The sequence below is a fragment of the Lipotes vexillifer genome, unplaced genomic scaffold, assembly GCF_000442215.2.
Source record: "Lipotes vexillifer unplaced genomic scaffold, Lipotes_vexillifer_v1.1 scaffold450, whole genome shotgun sequence".
Taxonomy (NCBI): domain Eukaryota; kingdom Metazoa; phylum Chordata; class Mammalia; order Artiodactyla; family Lipotidae; genus Lipotes; species Lipotes vexillifer.
Genome location: NW_006794180.1, coordinates 330,843 through 356,742, shown reverse-complemented (window position 1 = coordinate 356,742; position 25,900 = coordinate 330,843). Strand labels below are relative to the sequence as shown.

The 25,900-nt window shown below is 39.6% G+C and overlaps 1 protein-coding gene across 1 annotated transcript in view; it reads right to left on the bottom strand.

Moving 5' to 3' along the window:
* PMPCB (peptidase, mitochondrial processing subunit beta) overlaps positions 1-11,284 on the bottom strand; it is an 18,528-nt gene extending 7,244 nt beyond the window's left edge. The window contains exons 1-6 of the mRNA XM_007467051.1: positions 11,178-11,284; positions 9,775-9,915; positions 8,969-9,055; positions 8,474-8,603; positions 2,835-3,033; positions 2,381-2,460 (exon numbers count right to left, since the gene is read on the bottom strand). Coding sequence (XP_007467113.1) covers positions 2,381-2,460; positions 2,835-3,033; positions 8,474-8,603; positions 8,969-9,055; positions 9,775-9,915; positions 11,178-11,282 — 742 coding nt within the window. The 5' untranslated portion in view covers positions 11,283-11,284. The remainder of the gene's footprint in view (positions 1-2,380; positions 2,461-2,834; positions 3,034-8,473; positions 8,604-8,968; positions 9,056-9,774; positions 9,916-11,177) is intronic.
* Between the last annotated feature and the right edge of the window lie 14,616 nt (positions 11,285-25,900).

The following is a 25,900-nucleotide window of genomic DNA, read 5'->3' as shown; positions in this document are numbered from 1 at the left end:
TCTTTCCCTGGTTTTAAGGCTTGGGGCTGCCCAGCTTTCTCATTCTGAAGAACCATCACAGTTTTCATAACATACCAATGGATTCACAGATAAGGATAATAAGATAGCTTGAAAATACCATTTTCCATACAGAATCATGTTATATTAAATAATTAAAACTCCTAGAATGCAAACTAGCAAGGAAAAGTCACTTTTCAATAAATTTTTTAAAGTAGAAAAGAACTATCATTTAAAGAAAGTTGGATACAAGATATGCTTCATTCTCTGTGCTCTGCTATCAAAATACAGGAACAAAATAACCTCATATAAATTTCTGAATAAATTCATAGCTATTCAAACACTCACTACTTGCCATCCAAAACTTAAGAGTTACTTAGATTCTATATCCCTTATTTTCCAAACTAGGGATCCAAACAGATTCAGTCAGTGAAAGATTCCTAAACTTACAAGACAAATTTAAACATGGGTAAGTGCCTTAAAAAATATCACCACAACATTTTTTTTTTAATGAAACATTCCATTAGAACATAAAAGCACAACCTACACCCATATTTTCCAAACAAATCTCTGGTATAAAACAAGACAGTGAATGATTACACACGTTTTCACAATCACTATGTAGGAGAGCCGCCTTAGATATCAATCCAGAGGGCGACAAAACAATAGGAAGACCCTGGTGATACAAGGATGACAAGCAGAGAGTGCAGAACCATGAACATGCACACAGTTCTCAGCACTTAACAACCACTTCCACTGTTTTACTACCTTCACCTATAGCCCTCCTGGTTGGATGTTCCATATATTCAGCTTCTGCCCCAGCACCACCTCTGCCTACCTCTATCCAAAAGGCAGGGGAGCCAGTAAATTTTATTTTTTTAAATCAAGCTAGCTCTGGCCTATTTCACTGAAGTTAAGATGCCACTGTTGATAAGAAACATCATCACTTATGTACCAATAAGACAAAATGCTAATTAATCTAGGATAGGCCATTAATTAATTGTAAGATATCTCAACTCTGGTGATGTCAAAATGAACCAATGAACTATGATAAAACCCACTGCATCCATATGCCACCAACAATGGCAGAGACATCCCTGACAGCTTAGCTGCTGAGGCCCCATCCAACCAATAGTGTTTCCCTTTCCAAGACAGTTTCAATTGTTGAACCCCAGCCATTTTAGAAACAATGTTACTAACTCAAGATAACTTCAGAGCCCACTTATCTGCCACACAAAGGCAACATGTTTTAAGATACTTAACCCTCATTTTCATCTCCATTATTCCCAAGTAATGAGCCTAAAGTCTATCCAGGGCAACTAGAATTTTAATATATTGTCATTTCTAAAGAGAGAAAAATTAAATTTACACAAAAGAACATTCCATGTATCTTCACTTTGTCCTAAAAAGAGAAAGAGAACACAAAACTGGAAACCAATAAAATGTACAATTTGCCTAAATTCAGATTACCAGAAAATCTAGCAAAATCTAATGTGAATTTTCTTTCATTCACTGGCTTCAAACAAGGAAGCCTTGTCCTGATGCCACTTGCATGTTCAGATTCCCATTAAATATTCTCCTAATCCCCTATATACTTCCCCTTCTCAGTAACTAGCAGATCTTACTGAAAGAATGAACAAATCAAAGAATGAATAAACAACATAACATACTCATACCATGCCTGACCAAGGATGAATCTGGTTCTCAAGAAGTAATTTAAAATCTCAAGAGATTCCCAAACCATAGAACACCATCTTCCAAGTCTCATTATCTCCCAGTTCACTCATTTGCCCTTTTCTTACAAGTAAATTCCATTATGTGTGCACACTTATATATTGGAGGGTCACTACATTTTCCCATTGAAAAACTCTATTGGGCTTCCCTGGTGGCCAGTGGTTAAGAATCCGCCTGCCAACTCAGGGGACACGGGTTCGCGCCCTGGTCTGGGAAGATCCCATATGCTGAAGAGCAACTAAGCCCATGCGCCACAACTACTGAGCCGGCGCTCTGGAGCCCGCGAGCCACAACTACTGAGCCCGCGTGCCCAGAGCCCATGCTCCGCAACAAGAGAAGCCACCGCAATGAGAAACCCGTACACTGCAACGAAGAGTGGCCCCTGCTCGCCACAACGAGAGGAAGCCCGTGTGCAGCAACGAAGACCCAACACAGCCAAAAATAAATAAAAATTAAAAGAAAAAAAGAAGAAAAACTCTACTAAAGAGAAGACAGAGGAAAAGTCTGGTTCCAGGGCTCCATACTGCCCTTACCCAGCACATTTAACAATCTGCTCTCTAAATAAAAACTCTAAAGACATCTGCCAATAGGATCAAACTGGTAAGTACATCACTCTGTGTTTAAAACAGTCACAGAAATTTAAACTAACCTCCAGCAGCAGCAAGTACTATTCTTGGCCCCTTATAATGTGTGGTTATATAATCCACTAAGTCCTTACGATTTATAGACCTGTAAGTGGAGTAAGAAAAGCAGTATTAAAAGGAAATTTAAAAGCACAGATCCTCACATAATATACCTGATACTAAATTGGACCTTAAAGGTATTCCAAGTTAAATGCAGTCAAAAGTAGGATATATGCAACAAGTATCAAAGTATATATCAAAAAAAAAAAGATTTAATACCATCACTTGTTTATTCCAGAAGTAGCTACAAACCCAGACACCTGGGAGTTAGGTGGGGCTAAAGTGTAGCTTAAGTACAATTTCATTCAGATTACTGGGGGTAAAAAATTACTTTTTGAAACATACTTTTTGAATGTGAATGTTAATTTTCACAATTCAAATTTTTTCTCAAAAAAAAAAAAATCTGAGAATTATACCTACTTGATATTTTCAGTTGGTCCCAAAATTGTCCGTCCAAGTGCAGTATTTTGATAAGCTGTGGCATGAAGATAATCAAAAACAACTTCTTGTAAATTGGTTTCAACTTCCTGCATCTCTCTAAGGATTACTCCACGTTCACGTTCAATCTCTGCTTCTCCCAATGTGCTGTTTTGTATTATGTCAGCAAGAATTTCTACAGCTTATTGAAAATAAAACACAAGAAGAAACACTAAAATCTTAAACTTTCACTATTTAAAATCTATTAAATTAGCATCGGAAACAATGATAGTGACCATCACTCAATATTGACTAAATGATTAAACTAAGAAGAAATAAATGTTTCTATAATTTGATATACCTAGAAGGACTAAATTAAAATGAGAAATGCAATCCCCTGTGGTGCAGATGAACTTGAATAAGACTAAATTTGCCAGAAGTCCCCACAACACTTGTAAAATGACTGCCTACAACCACTTCAGAACGGTCATGGAAATCTGCATATAACTGTATATTGTTCTCTGTGACAATGGTAAGGAGAAAATTATCTATCTACTCAGAGCACACAGGTACACACAGAGAGCCGACATCACCCAAACAGTTACTACCCAAGATCCCACAGCAACGAGGCTACTATATTAAGAAGCCAAGAACCATCGTAATCTAATATATACCCCCAATGAACCACTTACAGAATTAGTGTCCTGTCAAATATCTTTCCCCACTTAATGCCAGTTAATGGTCAATGTTGGTTAGATTCTGGTCAATGCTGGTTAGATTCTGACCATTAATTAGTAAAGTCACTGATAAATGATGATCCAACAGAGCTGGAGCAGTTAACATTTGAAAAAAAGGATAGGTACCCTAAAAGAGATAACATGACTATCAAAGGATTAAAAGTGACCCTTGGAAAAACTGATAAGACCCTCAAGTATTTATACAAAAATGACCCTAATTTGCAAAAAGCCACAAGTGAACTAAAGGATTTATCATGCTATTAAGCAATTTTATCAGAAAAAGTACATACTTCTCCAAAAAAGGAAAACCTAAACTATCCTTGAAGAATTAGTATATAGTTGCAATCACAATCTAAATTTTAGACAATATAAAACAAATTTATAAACTTTAGTTTCATTTTGTTACTCTGCTTTAAATTTCTGTTCCTTGTTTTAAGTTCACTTTAAGGTGACTTGTCTCAGAAGCAATAATGTTCAAATACCAAGGACCTCCTGTAATTAATTACCTCTACAGACTACCCAACATGACAAAACAGACTGCTAGAATAGGCTGGGACCGAGATCCTGGGCAAAAAGAAAAAATTATCTGTAAAACCATCTCTCTAACACAATGCTGTAAATCAACTATGCTCCAATAAAATTTAAAAACAAAAACAAACAAAAAAAACCTATCTGTCCAGACAAGAGAAATAAAGGCCCAGGTGGGTAAGGAAGAGCCCAAAGACAGATGGGAGGACAAGGGATCCTGTGTGAAGCCCCTCCTTTATGTGGAAGTAGTAGTCTAGATTGGTACCTTCTAAAGTGGGGATTCATATTTCCCAATATTTATGTTTTACTCAGAATCTTCTCTTTCTAATGTATATGTAATACTGTATATGTTAGTACAGCAGTACATGTATTTAATTTATACATATACCTATATTGAGGATATATGTTCAAGTCTCTTACTGATAAGAATGGATGATCATAAAAGTTTGAAGACCACTTGTCTAAACATCTAATTATTACCTCACACACCAGGTTTCACCCAACTGAGAGTATAAAAGACTCAAGCAAATTCCCAAAGTGGGATCTGCTTCAGAGAGCACTTCCATTTTGGATTCCTCAAAGAGCGCCTCTCTTTTCCATTTCCACTCCCACTAGCAGGGACTCTGTCCTTCCCAGCCAGAAGCCAGAAAGAAAAAAAAAAGTCTTCTAAATTCTCTCTTCCTTTCTCTAGTCCTCTTTTTTGCTTTCTTTGCTGTTCTCTGTGTAAATAAAGGAGAGAAACAGGCTAGAATCAACAGTCCTTTAAAGTAGCCTGGCCTAGCCCTTTATTCTTAGTGCCTAACTAGTCCTGGGGCAAAAACTATTTCTACGGAAATCAGTAAGAATCTAACCAATGTTTTTTGCAATTCAAACTAACACACCCTCCACTGTTTTCATTTTCATTGGTTCTAATGCACAAGTTAGGCTACCATGTTATGAAAATTTTACTTATTTATTTGCAGGTGGTAGGTGTTTTGTTTTGTTGTTTTGACAAAGCAACCTGACACAGTGAATCTGAGTGAGAAGACACGCGTTTGAGTCCACAGTAAGCCACTAAGTTATGTGATCCGGGGAAAGTCACAGTCAGGGCTGCGCCTCAATTTCCACAACTGCACAGTGGAGACACTTATCTGATTACTATGCTGATCAAATGAGATGATACATACACAAATTACATATATACAAAGGTACTTGTGTAAAGTGGCATTCAAACATTATTAATGAAAGCCTATTAGGAATCCAAAATTTCAAAGTAATGAAATTAACTACAACTATACAAGGACCTTAAAGATTAATAGTCTCACCAATTAGCACTAAAACAGCTACATTTTTTCGTTAATTCTCCCACTGGGAAAATGTTTTGTGTAATAACTTTCCCTTAAGATATCCAAAACACTCTACAACATGGTAACTACAAAAAATAGCTATGCTGTCAGAATAATTATTTTACTTCTACGAAATAAAATCTATTTTATTTTATTGCTATGAAAACAATCATCAATAATCTTTTAAGTGAACACTTGCTTATTCTGCTTCAGAATTTTTGTAATAAAAAAGGAATAAAAAAATTGCTCCTAGTCAGAGAAATTAGGCAAGAAAAAGAAATCAAAGGCATCCAAATTGGAAAGGAAGAAGTAAAACTATCACTATTTGCAGACAACATGATATTACATATAAAAAACACTAAAGACTCCATCAAATAAACTGTTAGGACTAAAACAAATTCAGTGAAGTTGTAGGATACAAAGTCAATAAGCAAAAATCTGTTGTGTCCCTATACACTAATAATGAACTATCAGCAAGAGAAAATAAGAAGTAATCCCATTTACAATTGCATCAAAAGGAATAAAATACTTAGGAGTAAATTTAATCGAGGAAAACTACAAGACATTAATGAAGGAAGCTGAAGACAACACAAGGAAATGGAAAGATAGTCCATGCTCATGGATTAGAAGAATTAATGTTGTTAAGATGTCCAAGCTACCAAAAGCAATATACAGACTCAATGCAATCCCTATCAAAATTCCAATGGCGGGCTTCCCTGGTGGCACAGTGGTTGAGAGTCCGCCTGCTGATGCAGGGGACACGGGTTCATGCCCCGGTCCGGGTTCATGCCCCGGTCCGGGAAGATCCCACATGCCGCGGAGCGGCTAGTCCCGCGAGCCATGGCCACTGAGCCTGCGCGTCCGGAGCCTGTGCTCCGCAACAGGAGTGGCCACAACACTGAGAGGCCCACGTACCGCAAAAAGTTTTATTTGTAATAGTCAAAAAACTGAAAAGAATCCAAACAAACATCAGTTTATAGAAGGACAAACAAGCTGTCATATATCCCTACCCAGCAATACAATGGAATGAACTATTGATTTCTACAGCGTTGATGAATGCCAAATAATTAAGTTGAATGAAGGAGGCCAGACCAAAAAAAAAAAAAAAAAAAAAAAAAAAAAAAATTCCAATGGCATTTTTCACAGAAATATAATGAACAATCCTAAAATTTGTATGGAACCACAAAAGACCCCAAATAGCCAAAGCAATCTTGAGAAAGAAAAACACAGCTGAAAGCATCATGCTCCCTGATTTCAAACATTACAGAGAACAGTAATCAAATCAGTATGGTACATAAAACCAGGTACTGAATCAGTGGAACACCAACAGAGAGCCCAGAATAAACCCAAGCATATATGATCAATTAATTTACAACAAAGATCCAAAAATATACAACAAAGAAAGGATAGTCTCTTCAATAAATGGTGTTGGGAAAATCGGCCACATGGAAAAGAATGAAATTGGACACCTATTATACACAAAAATTAACTCAAAATTAATTAAAGGCTTGAACAGAAGGCCTGAAACCATAAAACTGCTAAAAGAAAACTGAGGAAGTAGTAAGCTCCTTGACATAAGTCTTGGTGATGATTTTTTGAACCTGACATCAAAAGCAAAAATGAACAAGTAGAACTACATCAAACTAAAAAGCTTCTGCACATCAACAAAATGAAAATGCAACCTCCTGAATGGAAGACGATATTTGCAAATCATATATCTGATAAGGGGCGAATATACAAAATATATGAAGAACCCATAGAAACCAATAGGAAGAAAACAAACAATCAGATTAAAAGATAGGCAGAAGATCTAAATATACATTTTTCCAAAGAAGACACACAGATGGCCAGCAGGTACATGAAAAGATTCTCAACATCATTAATCATCAGGAAAGTGCAAATCAAAACGACAATGAGATATCACCACATAACTGTCAGAATGGCTACTATCAAAAAGACTAGAGACAAGGGTTAGCAAGGATGTGGAGAAAAGGAAACCCTTTTACACTGTTGGTGGGAATGTAAACTGGTGCAGCCACGATAGAAAACAACATGGAATTTCCTTAAAAAATTAAAAATAGAACTACCATACAATCCAGCAATTCTACTTCTGCACATTTATCCAAAGAAAACAAAAACACTAAGTTGAAAAGACCTACCTCTGTGTTCACTGCGTTATGTACAACAGCCAAGATATGGAAACAACCTAGGTGTTCATCAATGAATGAATGGATAAAGAAGTTGTGATACACATATACACACTCACATACAAAGAGAGGAGTATTATTACTCAGCCCTAAAAAAGAATGAAATCTTGCCACTTGCAATGGCATGGATGAACTTCAATGGCATTATGCTAAGCGAAAAAGTCAGACAGAGAAATAACAAATATGTCATATGATCTCTCTTATATGTGGGGAAAAAAAAGTCGAAAACAAAGAAACACCCAAGCTCATAGATATAGAGAACAGACTGATCATTGCTGGGGTTGGGGGTGGGGGGATCGGTGATCTGTATTGGGTTTTTGTGTGTTTTTTTAGTTTAAATAAATTGAATTTTGAAAAAAATTAATGGAAAGGACAGTAAGAAAGAAGTGCACGCCAGGATGAGGAACCAGAATGTGCAAATGCAATAAAGAAGCAAGCAAATTTTGTTCAAAAACAAAGCCCAGCAGTCAGTAGACAGAAAATCTGTTCTGACTTGTAGAAATAAAATATTCAGATAACAGGATAGAGAAAAAACAAAACAAAAAGTAGGCAGTAAAAGTAAACAAATAATAAAACAATTAAAAATAGTTCACTACACAGGTATGGCTCTGGAGGAAGTAATATTTGAATCAAGTGTTAGGGCCTGGTTTGCACAAGTCCTGCAGCCTACAAATATTTTTATCGTTTCTCATATTTGGAGGAAAAAATAAAAACAGGTGCCCCCTCACCCAAAGTTTGGTTCATTTTTTTCATTTTCTTTCTCAACAAACATAATGTAAACAGCACTAAATCATTTCTGAATTCCTATGGAAATTACACATCTGCAGTATAAATAATAACAATACCTCTTGGCAAATCTTTAGAGAATGCTTTGGCATAATATACAGTCTGCTCTCTGGAGGTATAGGCATTGAGATGAGCACCCATGTTTTCAATCTCAAGTTCCAGATCTAACTGGGATCTCTTTTTGGTGCCCTGAAATAAAAGAGGAAAAAAAAAAAATTATGACCTCTTCCTTTATCCCTCATCTGTTCTAAACACTTCAGACAATGAATATGAGGACACAAGCCTATGTAAGGACCAAATTTGGTTTCTAAAGTACATCAGGCTTCAGAAATAGTGGCATATTTTCAAATGACCCTTACATCCCAAGAGAAAATCCTTGTTTTGCTCTACAGAGCAATTATCAGTAATTATTTCAGGTAATTATCCTGAAAAAAATATTTTAGAAATAAAAGTAAAACATGCTATACTATTATAGTTCTCCTTACCTGAGAACGAGATTTTGTGTTTACTGCCTCTTAAAGAAAATGCATTAAAAAAAAAGTCTTACAACTTGCCTTGAAAGCCATATGCTCCAGAAAGTGAGCTGTTCCATTATTCTTCTCATTTTCATATCTACTTCCAGCATCAATCCAGAGCCCAACCTTAATGCAATCAAGTAAGAATTAAATAAGACAACATCTTTCTTTTGAGGGGACAGGGTAGGGGTAGGGAGCAGTCTTCTTCCTTTTTCTGACAAATGCTTTCCAGCCTTAACATTAAAGTCTTCTTGAGTGGACTGACAGTAAGGTCCTATGAACTATGAGATTTAAAATTTTTGGTCATCAGGCTACTGCTGGGTGCCACAAATACCTACTTGCCAGCTTTACTGAGGATGCAGATTCTTAGCCCGATGTGTTACTACAGTCAATTAATAAGCATAGTGTAAAGAACATCAGAGACTGTCAGAAAATCTAGGTTCAAATCCTGGTTCTGTCATGTATTAGCTGTGTGACCTTGGACAAAACCATTTAACTTCTCTGATCTTGTTTTTCAACTGTAAAATGGATATGATGATCCCTGCTACAAAGAACTATTTTAAAGATCAAATAAGACAATATATGTAAAAACATCTGGCACAGAGTAGTCCAGCAAATACATCTCTCTCATTATCAACACTACATGACACAACAGGCTACAAGAACCAGATGTAGACACTTGTGTGGTATGGAAGTATCACAGGAAGAGATTCACAAGTGACAGTCACTTGTCAAGGCAAAATAATTGCTGCTACTTTCAACCACCTGCCAACCAAATGAAAAGCTTAAATTAAAATCAACAGTTTGCTCTCTCGCCTAATGAGGGGTCAAACTAAATCACTTACTGTGCATGTTGAGAGCCCAGAGTCTTCAGAGGCCACTCTGAGTCCATTCTCCAAACAGGTTACGTGCGTTTCAGGGACATTCAGAACAACTTGTGTAGCAGCCTGTGTACTTCTCAATCTGTTTCCTCCAAAATATAGTGACTGGTTGGGGGTGGAGGGAAGAAGCAAAACATATCACTATTCTAATATGAAATGTTGATTAGAAAACCAAATCTATCCCAAAGAGACTCTATACAGTACTCTTTCCTCCTTTTTATTCCACTGAGACCCACCCCTTGGCTGGCCTATGTTGAGAACATTCCTCAACCAACCACTTTCCTAAAGCCAGCAACATGTCTACATATGCCCTTTCCTTAAGGCAAATAAACAGTTACGATAATTATCCTGAAAGAAACTACTTTTTTTTTTTTTTTGCGGTATGTGGGCCTCTCACTGTCGTGGTCTCTCCCGTTGAGGAGCACAGGCTTCGGACACGCAGGCTCAGCGGCCATGGCTCACAGGCCCAGCCGCTCTGCGGCATGTGGGATCTTCCCGGACCGGGGCACGAACCCGTGTCCCCTGAATCGGCAGGCGGACTCTCAGCCACTGCACCACCAGGGAAGCCCAAGAAACTACTTTTATTTCAATACTTCTCCTAGAAATATTTAATATTCACCATAGAGGGCAGAAGCGGGGGTGGGTGAATGGGGGAAGCCAAGAAAGGGAGCGAAAAATATAAAAATACCTATACACAACGTAGAAATGCTTAAGGTTTCCACCGTTTAAGAAAAGCAGTTTTTAAAAAGGCAGAAAAAGAGAAGGCAGGAAGAAGGGCAGGTGCTCAAGATATACTCTGGCTGACTGACTTGTTGGCTACGGACTATTCGCCTGTCCCCAGCTTTTCTTTTCCTCTAGACAAAGCTAGTCTCGCACGAGAAATATACATACACAGACAAACTTTTCCTTTAGCTACCCCTTGGTTCACAGGAAGCAGAGTTGATGATGAAGACGCTGTTTTAAGAAAAAACAGAACTCGGGGCGGGCGGGGTGGGGTCCTCACTTTTTAATTTCCCCCAATGGCAAGCACTGCGATTTTAGTGATCAACATGCACTCTTTATAATGACTCCCTAGTGACTAGGGCAGGGGGCCGGTAAACCAGGGTCATGCCACAAGTCCCTGGCGGGTCACGCGCTGCGGGGTAACAAAGCCAGACCAGCGCCGGCGGGAGATAAGCGTCCCCGGCCGCCTGATGCCCCACGGGTCCCGGCTGGGAAGCCCCGCCCCGCCGTTGTCGGGGGGTGTGGATCCGACGCCCGCGGCCCGGCCGGGCGCCCGAGACTCAGGCTCGCCGCGCGGAGTTCTGCGGGAGAGGCCCGGCCTAGCCTGGTCCCGGCGGCACCCAAACAAATGGAGGGAAGCTCACCCGCCCGGCAGCACCTCCGGCCAGGAGCCTCTCGGTGAAACCGCAGAGCCTCCGCCGCACCGCGGGTAACACCACCACTCGGGCCGCCGCCGCCGCCGCCATCATCTTCCCTCGAGCCTGTGCGAAGGATGTGCTTCCGGGGTCGTGACCTGAGGTCCCAGACGAGAGGGCGGGCCCCACCAAGTGGCCATGATGGGAATGACACTCCTCTAAGCAGTCATGGAAGGAATGGACCTGGACGTGGTGCGAGCAGTCTAATAACGCGAATTAAGGAGTCTGTAGAAGCCCCTGTATCAGCAGTTACTTCAGTCGCGTACGACGTGCAAGGCACAAAAGTAGAAGAATGAAAGGTAACCTGGTACAACATATTATCCCATTGGTGGCCGAAATTGATTGGGAAAAGGGGAATATGATCCATAACTCATTGTCCTTAGAGGAAGCCTCTAGTGGGAGAGAGAGGCACCGTGAGGGGAGGGAAGAAAGTATCAGTGTTGACCCCTACTCACTTTTCAACACTTTACAGTCTGGCTCATTCCATTCCATAGAATTTGCTCTTGGTGAAGCCACTAATTGCTGAAAGATGGACAGTTTATAGACCTTCTGGTACCGTCCTCTTGGCTGAGTTTGACATGGTAAATCTCTGTGAAATTGTCTTTCCTCATTGCACCTTAAGAGCTCCTCCACCTTCTCCTAGTCCCTTCTTCTTCACCTTCTTGGACAGCTCTTTATTCACAGAGCTCAGTGAAACTAAACATCGCAAGCACTGTTCTAAGTGTGCTATTCAATATGCTCATTTTACAGATGCAGAAACTGGGGTAAATAACTTCCCTGAGGTCATGACACTAATAACAGGCGGTGTGGCTCCAAAGCCTTTGCACTTAAGCACCACACCATTTTGCCCTGAAAGTTGCTGTTCCCCAGGGTTCTGGACCTGGGCCTGGGCCTCTTCTACTGCACACTCTCCCTGATGGTTTCCACTTTCACCTGAGACCTTTCCTGTCTACCCAACCAGGCCTCTCTCTTGAGCTCCAGGCCCCCTTAACCACTCAGTGACTAGACAACTACACTTAAGTATCCCATTGGCACCTCAATGTCAACTTGTCCAAAATTTGTTTCACTGTCTTGCCCAGGAGTCTATTCCTGTATATTCAATGCAAAACAGCAAATGTTACCTCCATTCAGCAGACATCCAAACCAGATACCCAGTTTCATCCTCAGCTCCTCCCTTTTTCCCCACTCTCAACATCCAATTGATATATCCCTTTCCTGCCTCTTGAATCTACTCCAGCCCCACTGTCATAGTTTTTGGCCCAAGGGATTTTTTTTTTTTGCTGTATGTGGGCCTCTCACTCTTGTGGCCTGTCCCGTTGCGGAGCACAGGCTCTGGATCCACAGGCTCAACGGCCATGGCTCACAGGCCCAGCTGCTTCGCGGCATGTGGGATCTTCCCGGACTGGGGCACGAACCCGTGTCCCCTGCATCGGCAGGCGGACTCTCAACCACTGTGCCACCAGGGAAGCCCAAGGGATCTTTTTAGAATGCAACTTTTAGTATGATAGTACCATTATGAAGAACCCCCCAGTAATTTCCCTTGGTCAAGATAAAGTGAAGCCTCCTTAGTATGGAAGATAGGTCCCTCCATGAGCTGACTCCTACTTATCTTTCCAGACTCATCTCTCTCCACATCTCCCTTCTGCTATGAACCACAGGTTCAGCCCACAGGATCTATTATAAGGACAACCAAGGTTATCCCTTCATGTTTCTAAAACACATGTGTGTTAACATTAATAAAGAAATACAAACATCATACATATATACAAAAATATTTAGGTATAATCACAGGAAGCACCTGGGAAATTTTAGCACATCTTAATTCAAACTTAGTTTAACACATCAGGGAAAATGACAGAATAAAACCCCTGAAAATCCTCCCTTCTTTTAATAAAATAAATGAGAAAACTGGTTTTAAAAATGGCCAGAATCTGGGACTTCCCTGTGGTCAAGTGGTTAAGACTCCATGCTTCTACTGCAAGGGGCATGGGTTCGATCCCTGGTCAGGGAATGAAGATCCCACATACCATGTGGCATGGCCAAAATAAAAATGGCCAGAATCAACATTTTCAAAACTCTGGAAATGAAACAAGTCTTGCAGTAATCTGGGGAGTTCTTCCCCCCCGCCAATAAAAACACCTAAATTGCAATAAGCAAAGGGAGCTTTATAGTGCTTTATAGTGTTTAAACTTATAGTGTTTAACTCTATCCTTAATCCCTTCCTCCTAACTCCATGGTAGCCTTGAAAACCAGGATCCCACAACCAAGATGAAAATCGGCAGCCTGGCAGCCACCAGAGGGGGCAAAATTGGGCTGGAGTTCCTTCAAGGCCTCAAATCCTGAGAACTGAAATTATTTGACCTGTCTCATGCTTCCCTGGATGATCTCACTTGCAAGTTTGCCTTTATTTAACCTGACTCAAAGCAAAAAGCCTTTTTCTGGGGATGTTTGTCAAAAATATTTAGAGGCAGTTATCTAACTTTGGGTGGCTGCCTGGAGGTAGTAGATAACAGTAAGGGCAAACAACAGGCAAACCAAGAAGCTTAGAAGGAAAAGCTAGGGCCTGAGCTGTCTATACAGGATACCTCGTTTTATTGCGCTTTGCTTTTTTGTGCTTCACAGATATTCTGTCTTTTACAAATTGAAGTTTTGTGGCAACCCTATTGGAACCATTTTCCCAACAGCATTTGCTCACTCCATGTCTCTATGTCACATTTTGGTAATTCTGACCATATTCCAAACTTTTTTCATTATTATTATATTTGTTATGATGATCTGTGATGTCAGTGATCTTGAATGTTACTAAGGGCCACATGATGGGTAGCAATTTTTTAGCAAGAGATAACTTTTAAATTAAGGTCTGTACATTGTTTTATTAGACATAATGCTACTGCACACTTAATAGACTATAGTATAGTATAAATGTAACTTTTAAATGCAGTGAGAAACTGAAAAATTCATGCAACTCACTTTATTGCAATATTCACTGTATTGTGGTGGTCTGGAACTGAACCTGTAATATGTCTGAGGTATACCTATAGAGACTTTGAAAAGCCCAGATGTATTCCTGGGAATCTGGAAGGCCGTGCACATGTATATGGCTGTGTGCATACCCAGGGCTGTACACATGCCCAGGAAAGGAGAAGGCCCTAAACCCTCCCACAGCACTGACCTTGAGGCTCTGTGCAAGCAGAAAGTGAAGGCTAAGGCACAGTTGTCAACTGTCTGGCTAAGTGTTGAAGGTATACCATACACAGAGCTCCTCAACAACAACTAGAAGTTCATTGGTTCTAGACATTTATGGAAGTATCTGTATAATCATTAAGCTAGTTGAGCAGAGACTTCAGTGGTAACACATGACTTTAAGGAATTTACTTAGAAAAGTCACTAAACAAACAAAAGCAAACAGCAACAACAAAGTCTGGGAGGGGGTGGAATCTGATATTCAGAATTGACACATTTATTATTTTAAATGTCCAGTTCTTAACAAAAAAATTACAAGACATTCAAAGAACTAAGAAAATATGGTCATGCACAGGAAAAAAAAATCGATAGAAAATGTCCTTGAGGAAGCCAAGACATTGGACTTAAAAGACAAAAACTTTTTAAAATAGCTGTTTTTAAAATTTTCACAAAACTAAAGGAAACAATGTCTAAAACACTAAAGGAAGGTATGAGAATTATGTCTCATCAAATACAGGATATCAATAAAGAGATAGTAATTATTTTTAAATCAAAATCCTGGAATTAAAAAGTACAATAAATGAAATGAAAAATTCACTGAAAGGGCTCAACAGCAGATATGAACAGGTAGAAGAAAGAACCAGAAAATGTGACGATAGATCAACTGAGATTAACAGTCTGTGGGTTTAAAAAAAGAAAGAATGAAGGAAAATGAACAGAACCTCAGAATCCTTTGGGGTACCTTCAAGCATTCCAACATACACATAATGGGAGTTCCAGAAGGAAGGGACAGAGAGGTAGGGAGAGAAAGAATCTTTGAAGAAATAATGATCCAAAACACCCAAATTTGATGAAAAACACTAATCTACATGTCTAAACATCTGAACAAATTCCAAGTAGAATAAACTCAGAGATCCACACCAAGACATCATAATAATAAAACTACAGAAAGAGAAAATCTTAAAAGCAGCAAGAGAAAAGCAGTTTGTCACATACACTTGATCCAATAAGGTTAATAGCTAATTTTTCATCAGAAACCATGGAGGACAAAAGGCACTGAGATAACATATTCGAAGTCCTGAAAGGAAAAGACTGTCAGTCAAGAATTCTATATCTAGTAAAATGATCCTTCAAAAATGAAGAAAAGGGCTTCCCTGGTGGCGCAGTGGTTGAGAGTCCGCCTGCCGATGCAGGGGACACGGGTTCGTGCCCCGGTCCGGGAAGATCCCACATGCCGCGGAGCCGTTAGGCCCGTGAGCCGTGGCCGCTGAGCCTGCGCGTCCGGAGCCTGTGCTCCACAATGGGAGAGGCCACAACAGTGAGAGGCCCGCGTACTGCAAAAAAAAAAAAAAACCCTTAAAAAAAAAAAAAAACCCTTAAAAAAAAAAAAAAAAAAAAAGAAGAACAGCTTGAAAATGAAATTAAGAAAATAATTCCATTTATAATAAAGGAATAAATTATTTAGGAAAAAATTAGTAAAAGTAATGCAAACTTATACTCTGATAACTACAAAACGTTATTTATAGAAATTAAAAACGAGCTATATAAATGGGAAGACATCCTATGTTCATGTATCAGGAGACTTAGTATTGTTAAAATGGCAATATTCCCCAGATTGATCCACAGATTCTGTGCACTCTCTATCAGAGTCTCAGCTAGATTCTTTGTATACTTTAGAACCTGATCCTCAAATTCATATGGAAACTCAAAGGACACAGAATAGCCAAGACAATCATGGGGAAAAAAAGAATGAAATTAAAAGATTCACATATCCCAGTTTCAAAACTTGCTACAAAGCAACAGTAATCAAGCAGTGTGGTACTAGCATAAGAAAAGACAATCAATGGAATAGAATTGAGAATCCAGAGATAAACCCTCACATTTATGGGCAAGTGACTTTTGACGAGAGTGTCAAAACAATTCAGTGGAGAAAGAATAGTCTTTTCAACAAATAGTGCTGAGACAATTGGACACCCATGCAGAAGAATAAAGTTGGATCTCCTACCTCATATGATATATAAAAATTAACTCAAAATGGATTAAAGATGTAAATGAAAGAAACAAACCTATAAAACTCTTAGAGGAAAACAGATGTAAATCTTCATGATCTTGGATTATGCATTGTTTTCTTAGATACGACACCTAAAACACAAGCAACCAAAGGAAAAAAAAAGAGATAAATTGGACTTCATCAAGTAAAAACTTTTATGCAGGCTTCCCTGGTGGCGCTAGTGGTTGAGAGTCCGCCTGCCGATGCAGGGGACACGGGTTCGTGCCCCAGTCCAGGAAGATCCCACATGCCGCAGAGCAGCTGCACCCGTGAGCCATGGCCGCTGAGCCTGCGTGTCTGGAGCCTGTTGCTCCGCAACGGGAGAGGCCACAACAGTGAGAGGCCCCCGTACCGCAAAACAAAAACAAAAACTTTTATGCTCCATAGAAATCAATGGAGAGACTGGAGAAGTAAGCTCTGAAAATGAGCAGGAACCAAAGAAGGCCAGGATGCCTACGACACTGCCACCACTGGGAGTTCAGTGCCTCCAATACTCCTAGGCTCTCCAATGGCCACTTCTGCTTAAGTCATTTCTGCACCTCCCCTACCCTTCCTCAGAAATCAAACTCAAAATCCCAATGAGATACCATTTCGCCTCCACTAGGATGGCTAAAATTTTAAAAAGAGGCAATAGCAATTAGTGGTGAGGATGTGGAGAAATAGGAACGCTTACGTGCTGCTGGTGGAAATGTAAAGTGGTGCAGCCACTTAGAAAACAATCTGATGGTTCCTCAAAAAGTTAAACATAGAGTTACCATTTGACCCAGCAATTCCACGCCTAGGTATATACCTGAGATGTGAAAACATGTTTCCACGTGTATACTGATGTCCATAGAGGCATAAGTCGTAATAGCCAAAAGGTGGAAGCAACCCACGTGTTCATCAACTGATGAATGGATGAGTAAAACTTGTTAAATCCCTGCAACAGAATATTATTCAGAAGTAAAATGAATGAAGGACTTATATGTTCTACAACATGGATGAACCTTGAAAACATTATGTAAAGTGAAAGGAGTATATTCCTTGATTATATGAAAGAAGTATACTCAATGATTATGTGAAAGACCATACATTCTATTATTCCATTATTAGAAATGTCTAGAATAGGCAAATATGTAGAGAAACAAAGTAGGTTGGTGGTTGTCTAGGGTTGGGGGAAATGGTAAGACTGCAGGTTGACAGCAAAATGTATGGGGTTTCTTTGTTTTGAGGTAATTAAAATGTTTCGGAATTAGTGGACAACTCTGTGAATATACTGAAAGCCATTGAACTGTATACTTTAAGTGGGTGAGTTACATGACATGTGATTATATTTCAAAATTGTTACCAAAAGTTGGACAAAGGATTTGAATAGATATTTTTCCAAAAAATAAGACATGTAAATGGCCAATAAACACATAAGAAGATGCTAAACATCATTAGCCATCAGGAAAATGCAAATCAAAGCTATAATAAGGTACTATTTCACATACACTAAGATGGCTGTAATGAAAAAGACAGACAGTAACAAGTGTTGGTGAGGATGTGGAGAAATTGTAACCTTCAGTGCTGATTGTGGGAATGTAAAATGGTGCAGTTGCTGTGAAAAACAGTGTGGCAGTTCCTCAAAAAGTTAAACATAGAGTTACCATTTGACCCAGCAATTCCACTCCTAGGTGTATACCTAAGAAATGAAAACATGTCCACACAAAAAATTATACCCTCATGTTCGAACAGCATTATTCATAATAGCTAAAAAGTGAAAACAACCCAAATGTCCATTATCTGATGAATGGATAAACAAAATGAGTATCTATACAATGGAATATTATTTAGTGACAAAAAGTAATTAAATATTGCTACAAGTTACAACACAGACGAATTTTGAAAACATGCTATGAGAGAAGTTGGTCACAAAAGGCCACATATTATATGTTCTATTTGTATGAAATATCCAGAATAGGAAATCCATAGAGACAAAGTAGATTAGTGATTGCTAGTAGCTGGTTCAGGGAGGAATGAGGAATGACTATTCATGGATATGGGGTTTCTTTAGGGGCGATGAAAATTTTCTGGAATTCGATAGTGGTGATTGTTGTATAACCTTATGAATACTAAAAACTATGGAGTATTACATTTTAAAAGAGTAAATTCTATGTTATATAAATTACATCTCAATTTTTTAAAATACTCCAAATCGCACCATCCAAATATTGTCACCATTAACATTAGGGTAACATTCCAGGTCTCTTTCTAGGCATATATATGACTAGAAAGGTAGAAGGGATGAATGGATGGACTGATAGATAGCTATATTGATTGAATACTCAACTGATAATTTTAAGAGAATGGGGTGATACAATAGATGCTATGTTTATTAAAAAGTATCTGCATATCTTCCTTTTTTCCCCCAATTCCCACTTTTTCCCCCTCTATTCTGTGCTTTAGGGGGGCCGACGTGCATAGATTGCTTGATTCATCAGGTTTGTAGTGGGTTTAGCCAATGAAAGTCACCAGCAGGACGCAGAAGCCTGGAGAAGCAAGGTGGGAGCATTTATCCCTCAGCTTCCTCGATGGGGGTTGATGCATCTCTTCAAGGGACCAGCCTTCTTCATGTAGCTGTCCTCTCTGCATTCTAGTGGCCTTTCCTTCTCTTCCACCTTTGACACTAAGTGGATACAGGCCTCTGCTATTGCTGGTTCTGGAACACTGTACCCTCCCTTGTTGGTTTCTCTAAACCCTGCCCTTACCTTTGTAAATAGTCTAAACCCTCTTTAAATTACCCCATTTGAATATGGCAGGAACTAGACTGATAACAAAGTTTCAGATTTGTATTAATCAGTATGAGTATAAATAAGCAATACATTTAATATTTATTAAGTAGTATTAGGATTAAAATGGATTCAGTATTATTATTAGTAGCATTTAATTTTACTTTAATAGAAAATAAAAACTAAAGTGTAACTGAAGAAATTGTTGAACTTCAAATATTTCTTTACCATAAGAGATATTATTTTCCAAAAGCTACTTCTTTAGAGGTTCAGAGCTCTTATTTAAAACAAAATATGTATTTTTTTAAGTCCTCTCTAAAAATTTAAAAATACGTGTTTCAATCTAAACAGTAGCTCTTGACTTCCAGCTTTGAAAGATAAAGACATGCGAAATCTTACATTTCCTCTGATCTCATTCCTCTACTTCCTGATTTTTGTTAGTTGTATTATTATTACTTTTTTAAAAAAATAAATTTTTTTTTTTTTTCATTTATTTTTGGCTGCATTGAGTCCTTGTTGCTGCACGCGGGATTTCTCTACTTTTGGAGACCGGGGGTACTCTTCGTTGCGGTGTATGGGCTTCTCACTGCAGTGGCTTCTCTTGAAAGCATGGACTCTAGGGCACACAGGCTTCAGTAGTTGTGGCATGTGGGCTCAGTAGTTGTGGCTCGCAGGCTCTAGAGCACAGGCTCAGTAGTTGTGGCACATGGGCTTAGTTGCTCTGCGGCATGTGGGATCTTCCCAGACCAGGGATCGAACTTGTGTCCCCTGCATTGGCAGGCGGATTCTCAACCACTGCACCACCAGGGAAGCCCTATTCCCATTCATACTCTCTTCTGTAACTATAATTCCCATAATTGTTTGGTATGGTCATAATATTTAAATGGATCAGTGTTTATCACCAGTCCTTTTATGTTGCTTTTCTAAACCTGAGTTCTTATATTGATTAATCTTTTAATTGACCGAATTTCATTGTCAAACATTTGTCGCTATTTTTGTTGTTTTGCAAGTTTCATTATGGATATCATATTCCTTTAAGTCTTTCATGTTTGAGAATGTCTGCTTTTGGTTTTATCCTTGGCTAATATTTTATCTGGGCTTAATATTCTTGGGTCACATTTTCATTTTCTCAGAATTTTATAAACATAGCACTATGGGCTTCCCTGGTGGCGCAGTGGTTGAGAGTCCGCCTGCCGATGCAGGGGACACGGGTCCGTGCCCCGGTCCGGGAAGATCCCACATGCCGCGGAGCAGCTAGGTCCGTGAGCCATGGCCGCTGAGCCTGCGTGTCCAGAGCCTGTGTTCCGCAACGGGAGAGGCCACAGCAGTGAGAGGCCCGCGTACCGCAAGAAAACAAAAAAAAACAAAAAAAACCCATAGCACTATTATTTTCTTGAGTTGAATGTTGCTTTGGAGAAGTCTGAGGCTAACCATATCTTTTTTACCACTTTTAAATATGGCTTGCTTTGTCTGTTTGAAAACCTAAAAAATTATTTTATTCTTGAAGTCTAATAACTTAACTAAGGATATATATTAATATTGTGTAGCTTCGTGTTCAGTGATTCTTTTGGTGGGCGGTGGGCATGCTACACGGCTTGCAGGATCTTAGTTCCCCTGACCAGGGATTGAACCTGGGACCTCCGCAGTGAAAGCACGTAGTCTTAACCACCGGGCTGCAAGGGAATTCCCGCGTGTTCAGTGACTTTTGTCATAATTTCAGGGAACACAATATATTCTTTCAATCTGCAGATTCACTTCTTCCTTCATTTAGGAAAATTATCTTTGATTACATCATCTGACATTCCACTCAGTGGATTCTTTACTGGGGATAACAGTTATCTTTATGCTGAATTACAATAATTTATCTGTCTTCCACATTTATAACCCATCTCTCTAGGCTCTTGAAGCTTTGTCATTTTCATCTGCATCTTTTGTGATTATCTCAAACCGGAAATAGGCCCACACGCATCTGCCCAACTAATTTTTGGCAAAGATGCAAAAGTAATGCAATGGTCGAAGGATACCTTTTCCCACAAATGGTACTGGAGCAATTGGATATTCCTAGAGTCCCCTGCCCCCTGCCCCTCAATGAACCTCAGCCTAAACCTCACACCTTATACAAAAATTAACTCAAAATGAGTCATAGACTTAAACGTAAAACTATTAAATTTTAGAAAAACACATAACATAAAATCTTTGGGATGTAGGGCTAGTTGAAGAATTTTTAGACTTGATATCAAAAGCATAACCCATAAAAGGAAAAACTGCTAAACAAGACTTCATCAAAATTAAAAACTTTTGCCTAATGAAAGATACTATTAGAGAGTAAAAAGACAAGCTACAGACTGGGAGAAAATGTTTGCAAGCCACACATCTAATAAATGAGTTGTGTTTAGAATATGTAAATAATGCTCAAAACAGTAAAGAATAAACAATCCAATCAGAAAATGGGCAAAAGACAGGAACAGACATTTCACTGAAGAGGAAATACAGATGACTTATAAGCACATGAAAAGATATTCAACATCATTAGCCATTAGAGAAATACAAGTTAAAAGCATGAGATATCAGGCTTCCCTGTGGTGCAGTGGTTAAGAATCTGCCTGCCAAAGCAGGGGACACAGGTTCAAGTCCTGGTCCAAAAAGATCCCACATGCCACGGAGCAACTAAGCCCGTGTGCCACAACTACTGAGCCTGCACTTTAGAGGCCGTGAGCCACACACAGCCACTGAAGCCCGCACACCTAGAGCCCGTGCTCCGAAACAAGAGAAGCCACTGCAATGAGAAGCCCACGCACTGCAATGAAGAGTAGCCCTCGCTCACTGCAACTAGAGAAAACCCGTGCGCAGCAATGAAGACCCAACACAGCCAAAAATAAAATTAAAAATAAATTAATTAATTAAAAAAAACACGAGATATTAAAATACTAATAATACCATATGCTGGTGAGGATGCAGAGAAAACAGGATCTCTCATGCATTGTTGGTGGGAATCTAAAATTTCAGAGTGGTACAGTCACTCTGAAAAATGGCCTGGCAGGTTGTTTTTTGTTTGTTTGTTTGTTTAATTAATTAATTTATTTATTTTTGGCTCCATTGGGTCTTCGTTGCCGTGCATGGGCTTTCTCCAGTTTCGGCGAGCAGGGGCTACTCTTCATTGCAGTGTGCGGGCTTCTCATTGCGGTGGCTTCTCCTGTAGTGGAGCACGGGCTCTAGGTGCGTGGGCTTCAGCAGTTGTGGCAAGTGGGCTGTAGAGCATAGGCTCAGTAGTTGTGGAGCACAGGCTTAGTTGCTCCATAGCATGTGGGATCTTCCTGGACCAGGCATCAAACCCATGTCCCCTGCATTGGCAGGCAGATTCTTAACCACCGTGCCACCAGGAAAATCCCTAGTCTGGCAGGTTTTTAAAAAAATAAAATTAAATATGTGCTTACTATACAACCCAGTGATTGTACTCTTGGGCATTTATCCCAGAGAGATGAAAACATCTGCATGAATATTAGTAACAACTTTATTCATGATGGCCCCAAACTGGAAACAATCCCAATGTCTTTCAATAGGTAAATGGTTAAACCAACTGTGGTACATCCATACTATGGACTATTACTCAGCACTAAAAAGGAATGAACTCTTGATAAGTGCAATACAGGTGGCCTCAAGAGAATTACGCCAATCTTAAAAGGTTATATCCTATATGATCTCATTTATAAAGCATTCTTGAAACGACACAGTTATAGAGATGGAGAGATTAGTGATTGCCAGGGGTTCAGGCGGGGCGGGGAGAAGAAGAGGTGAGTATGGCTGTGAAAGGGTAGCGTGAGAGATCCCAGAGGTGATGAAACTGTTCTCTATCTTGAAATGGTGATGGTCACGTGAATCTACACACGTGATAACATTTTATAGAATTAAGTACACACAAATGAATGCATGTAAAACTGGTGAAATAAGAAGCTCAGTTAATTACATCAATGTCAATTTCCAGGGTGTGATATTGTATTGCAGTTATGAAAGATGGACAGATAGATGAAGGGTACGTGAGATCTCTGTATGATTTCTTACAACTGCATGTGAATCTACAACTGTCTCAAAATAAAAAGTTGAATTAAATGGAGAAAATGAGGTTACATTTCCGAAAGAAAATTTGTATTGTGCGCGAGGAACCGTGTGGGAAGAGTACTGCTTCTGTCTACTGATCATCATGCATCACAATCTCACACTCAAACGCACACACGCACAGATGTATTAGTCACAGAGGTTCTTACAAATTGACATAGGAAAGGAAATTTAGAATTGTTCATCTGGGCATAACTAATAAGGTAATAAAGGGAACTACAAATGAATTGGAGCAAAAAATCTTTGCATGTTTCATAAAGCTTTCCTGATCCAGCCTTTTCTACGATGGCCCCCTAATGAGGAAGGAGCGATTAGTGTGCTATGAGATGTGTAATGTGGCAGTTTGAGCAGCTCCCTGAGTCTGGCTGTCGTGCTGGCAGTCTTTGTGCCCCGTCTGGACTCATTGAAGTGCTTTGGCTTTATTTCCTTTTGTTTCTTGCTTCTTAATGGAGGTTACACTGAGTGGGAAGGAAGTCCCGAGTTGAATGTATAATCACCATGGGAACAGAGGCCACAATCAATCCCTGGGAATGTAGCTCATGGCCCCCACATAACTACTGTCAAAGTCCTTCTTATGCACTTTTCTATGTTTTGAATGCTTCTGAGTTTGAGTGAATGCCTGTGTGTATAATACTTATAGGTTACCTGGTTTATCCTTGAGGGCAGAGGCAGAAGAAAATGTAGGGCACTTTATACAAACAGCTTCACATTCCTCCAACTTATGGTTTGTGTTTATTAGCTAGGAATCGATTGTAATCAAGTGTAGCAGAAGAAAAGTAATTTCTGAAAAATCTGAACTCCCACTTACCTCCGTTCAGGCCACCATTTCTCTTCTATAGGAGACTAAGTCCAGCATTTATGATGCTAGCAAAATTTGACTTTCTGTCTTCCTCACCTTCATTTCCTCCTGGTCTAGATGACCCCAAATTACGATGATCTTTGCTCACCCAGGGGTCTTTCTGGGACTCTCCAATCATGAATTGCCTCCTCGTCTTGTTCTTCTCCATTGATTATCCACTCAGTGCTCCTTGACTCACACTGGATTGATATGTACCGAAAGTTTCTGCCCCTGGGCTCTATTCACTCCACAAACCTTCCTAGAGACTGTCTTTCCTGTAGTGAAGACCCACAGTGCCTTCTAGACAAATATTCTGCTCTAAATGACTCCAGGGGGTACCTTTAGGATAGACTTAAACTTGCTAAATCTTCACGAGAAGACTCCAACAGGCTTGGTAGAGAGGGGATGAAGAAGACAAAATCTAGGATCTAATTTAATGTGCGGAAAGCTTCTATAAAGATCTCAAAACAAATTTGCAAGAGTATGAAATCACCTGAGTCACAAGATGCTATTCTTCAGACATGGGTGTAAGATTCTTACAGAAGTAAGAATTGAACCTATTTTCAACATTTGCTCAGTTGTCTCGTATCTGAGAAAAGAATAGGCAATTCAGAAACTGTAGGAATGATGATCTGCCAATTCAGTACTTTAGATTTCCAGGGAGAGAAGCTAGTCACATCATTTGGTTATCTATCTACCTGGATCTCCTGTATGCATCCCTCTCTTCTTAACCCTGGCTGATTTCACCAAATTTGTATAGAGATTGCTAATCCTGAAGTAGAATTTAATGATAAAGGTGTTTTTTAAAATTCCTACCAAATCCATAAACTCGCATCAAACTCTTTTCTACTGATCTCTTTTTAGTTTCAGTGTGCAGTGGGCAGAATTCTAAGATGACCCCCAGTGACCCGTGTCCTTATATAACCCCCTCCCCATGGAATCTCATTCCTGTAACTAGGTTACATTATATGGCAAAGGTGAAGGGATTTTTTCAGATGGAATTAAAGCACCTAATCAGCTGAGTTTAAGTTAATTAGCCCTGGGGGCACTTCACCTAATCAGGTGAGCCCTTTAAAAGGGTATAGAGGTAAGCCATTCCTCTGCTGGCCTTGAAGAAGTAAGATGTCAGCAGTTCTACAGCCACAAGGAAATGAATTCTTCCAACAGCCACGTGTACTTGGAAGAGGACCCCAAGCCCCAGAGGAGACCCCAGCTCTGACTGATATGTTGATTGTAGTCTTGTGAGACCCTGGAGCAGAGAACACAGGTAAGCCATGCTCGGCCTCGTTAACCCATGGACCCTGTGAGATAATAGATAGATGTTGTTCTAAGCCCCTAAATTTGTCTCAACTTGTTGTGCCGCTGTAGAAAGCTCATGCACAATTTAATCCCTAGATGTTTGGTTAGCTGTTGCAGAGTGGCTATTTCGTTACCTTGCTTTATTGTCAGTCTCTTTCAGTATGCCCTATCAGCTAACAGGGGAAGGCAGGAAAAAAAACGCCCCTTAACACCAGGCTCTGAGCCTGTGTTTTGCATACTATAGACAAAAGGGGGGAAATAGTATAAATATAAATTCTTACTTTGATCTTCCATCGAGATGTAAAACTTTCCCCATTGCAGACAATTCATTACCAAATTCTGTTGCTTCTATGTTCAAAATATATCCTGAGTCCATTTTTTCCTTTCAATCCCCATTCCACCCTAGTCGAAACCACCATCTCTCATAGCAGATGAGTAT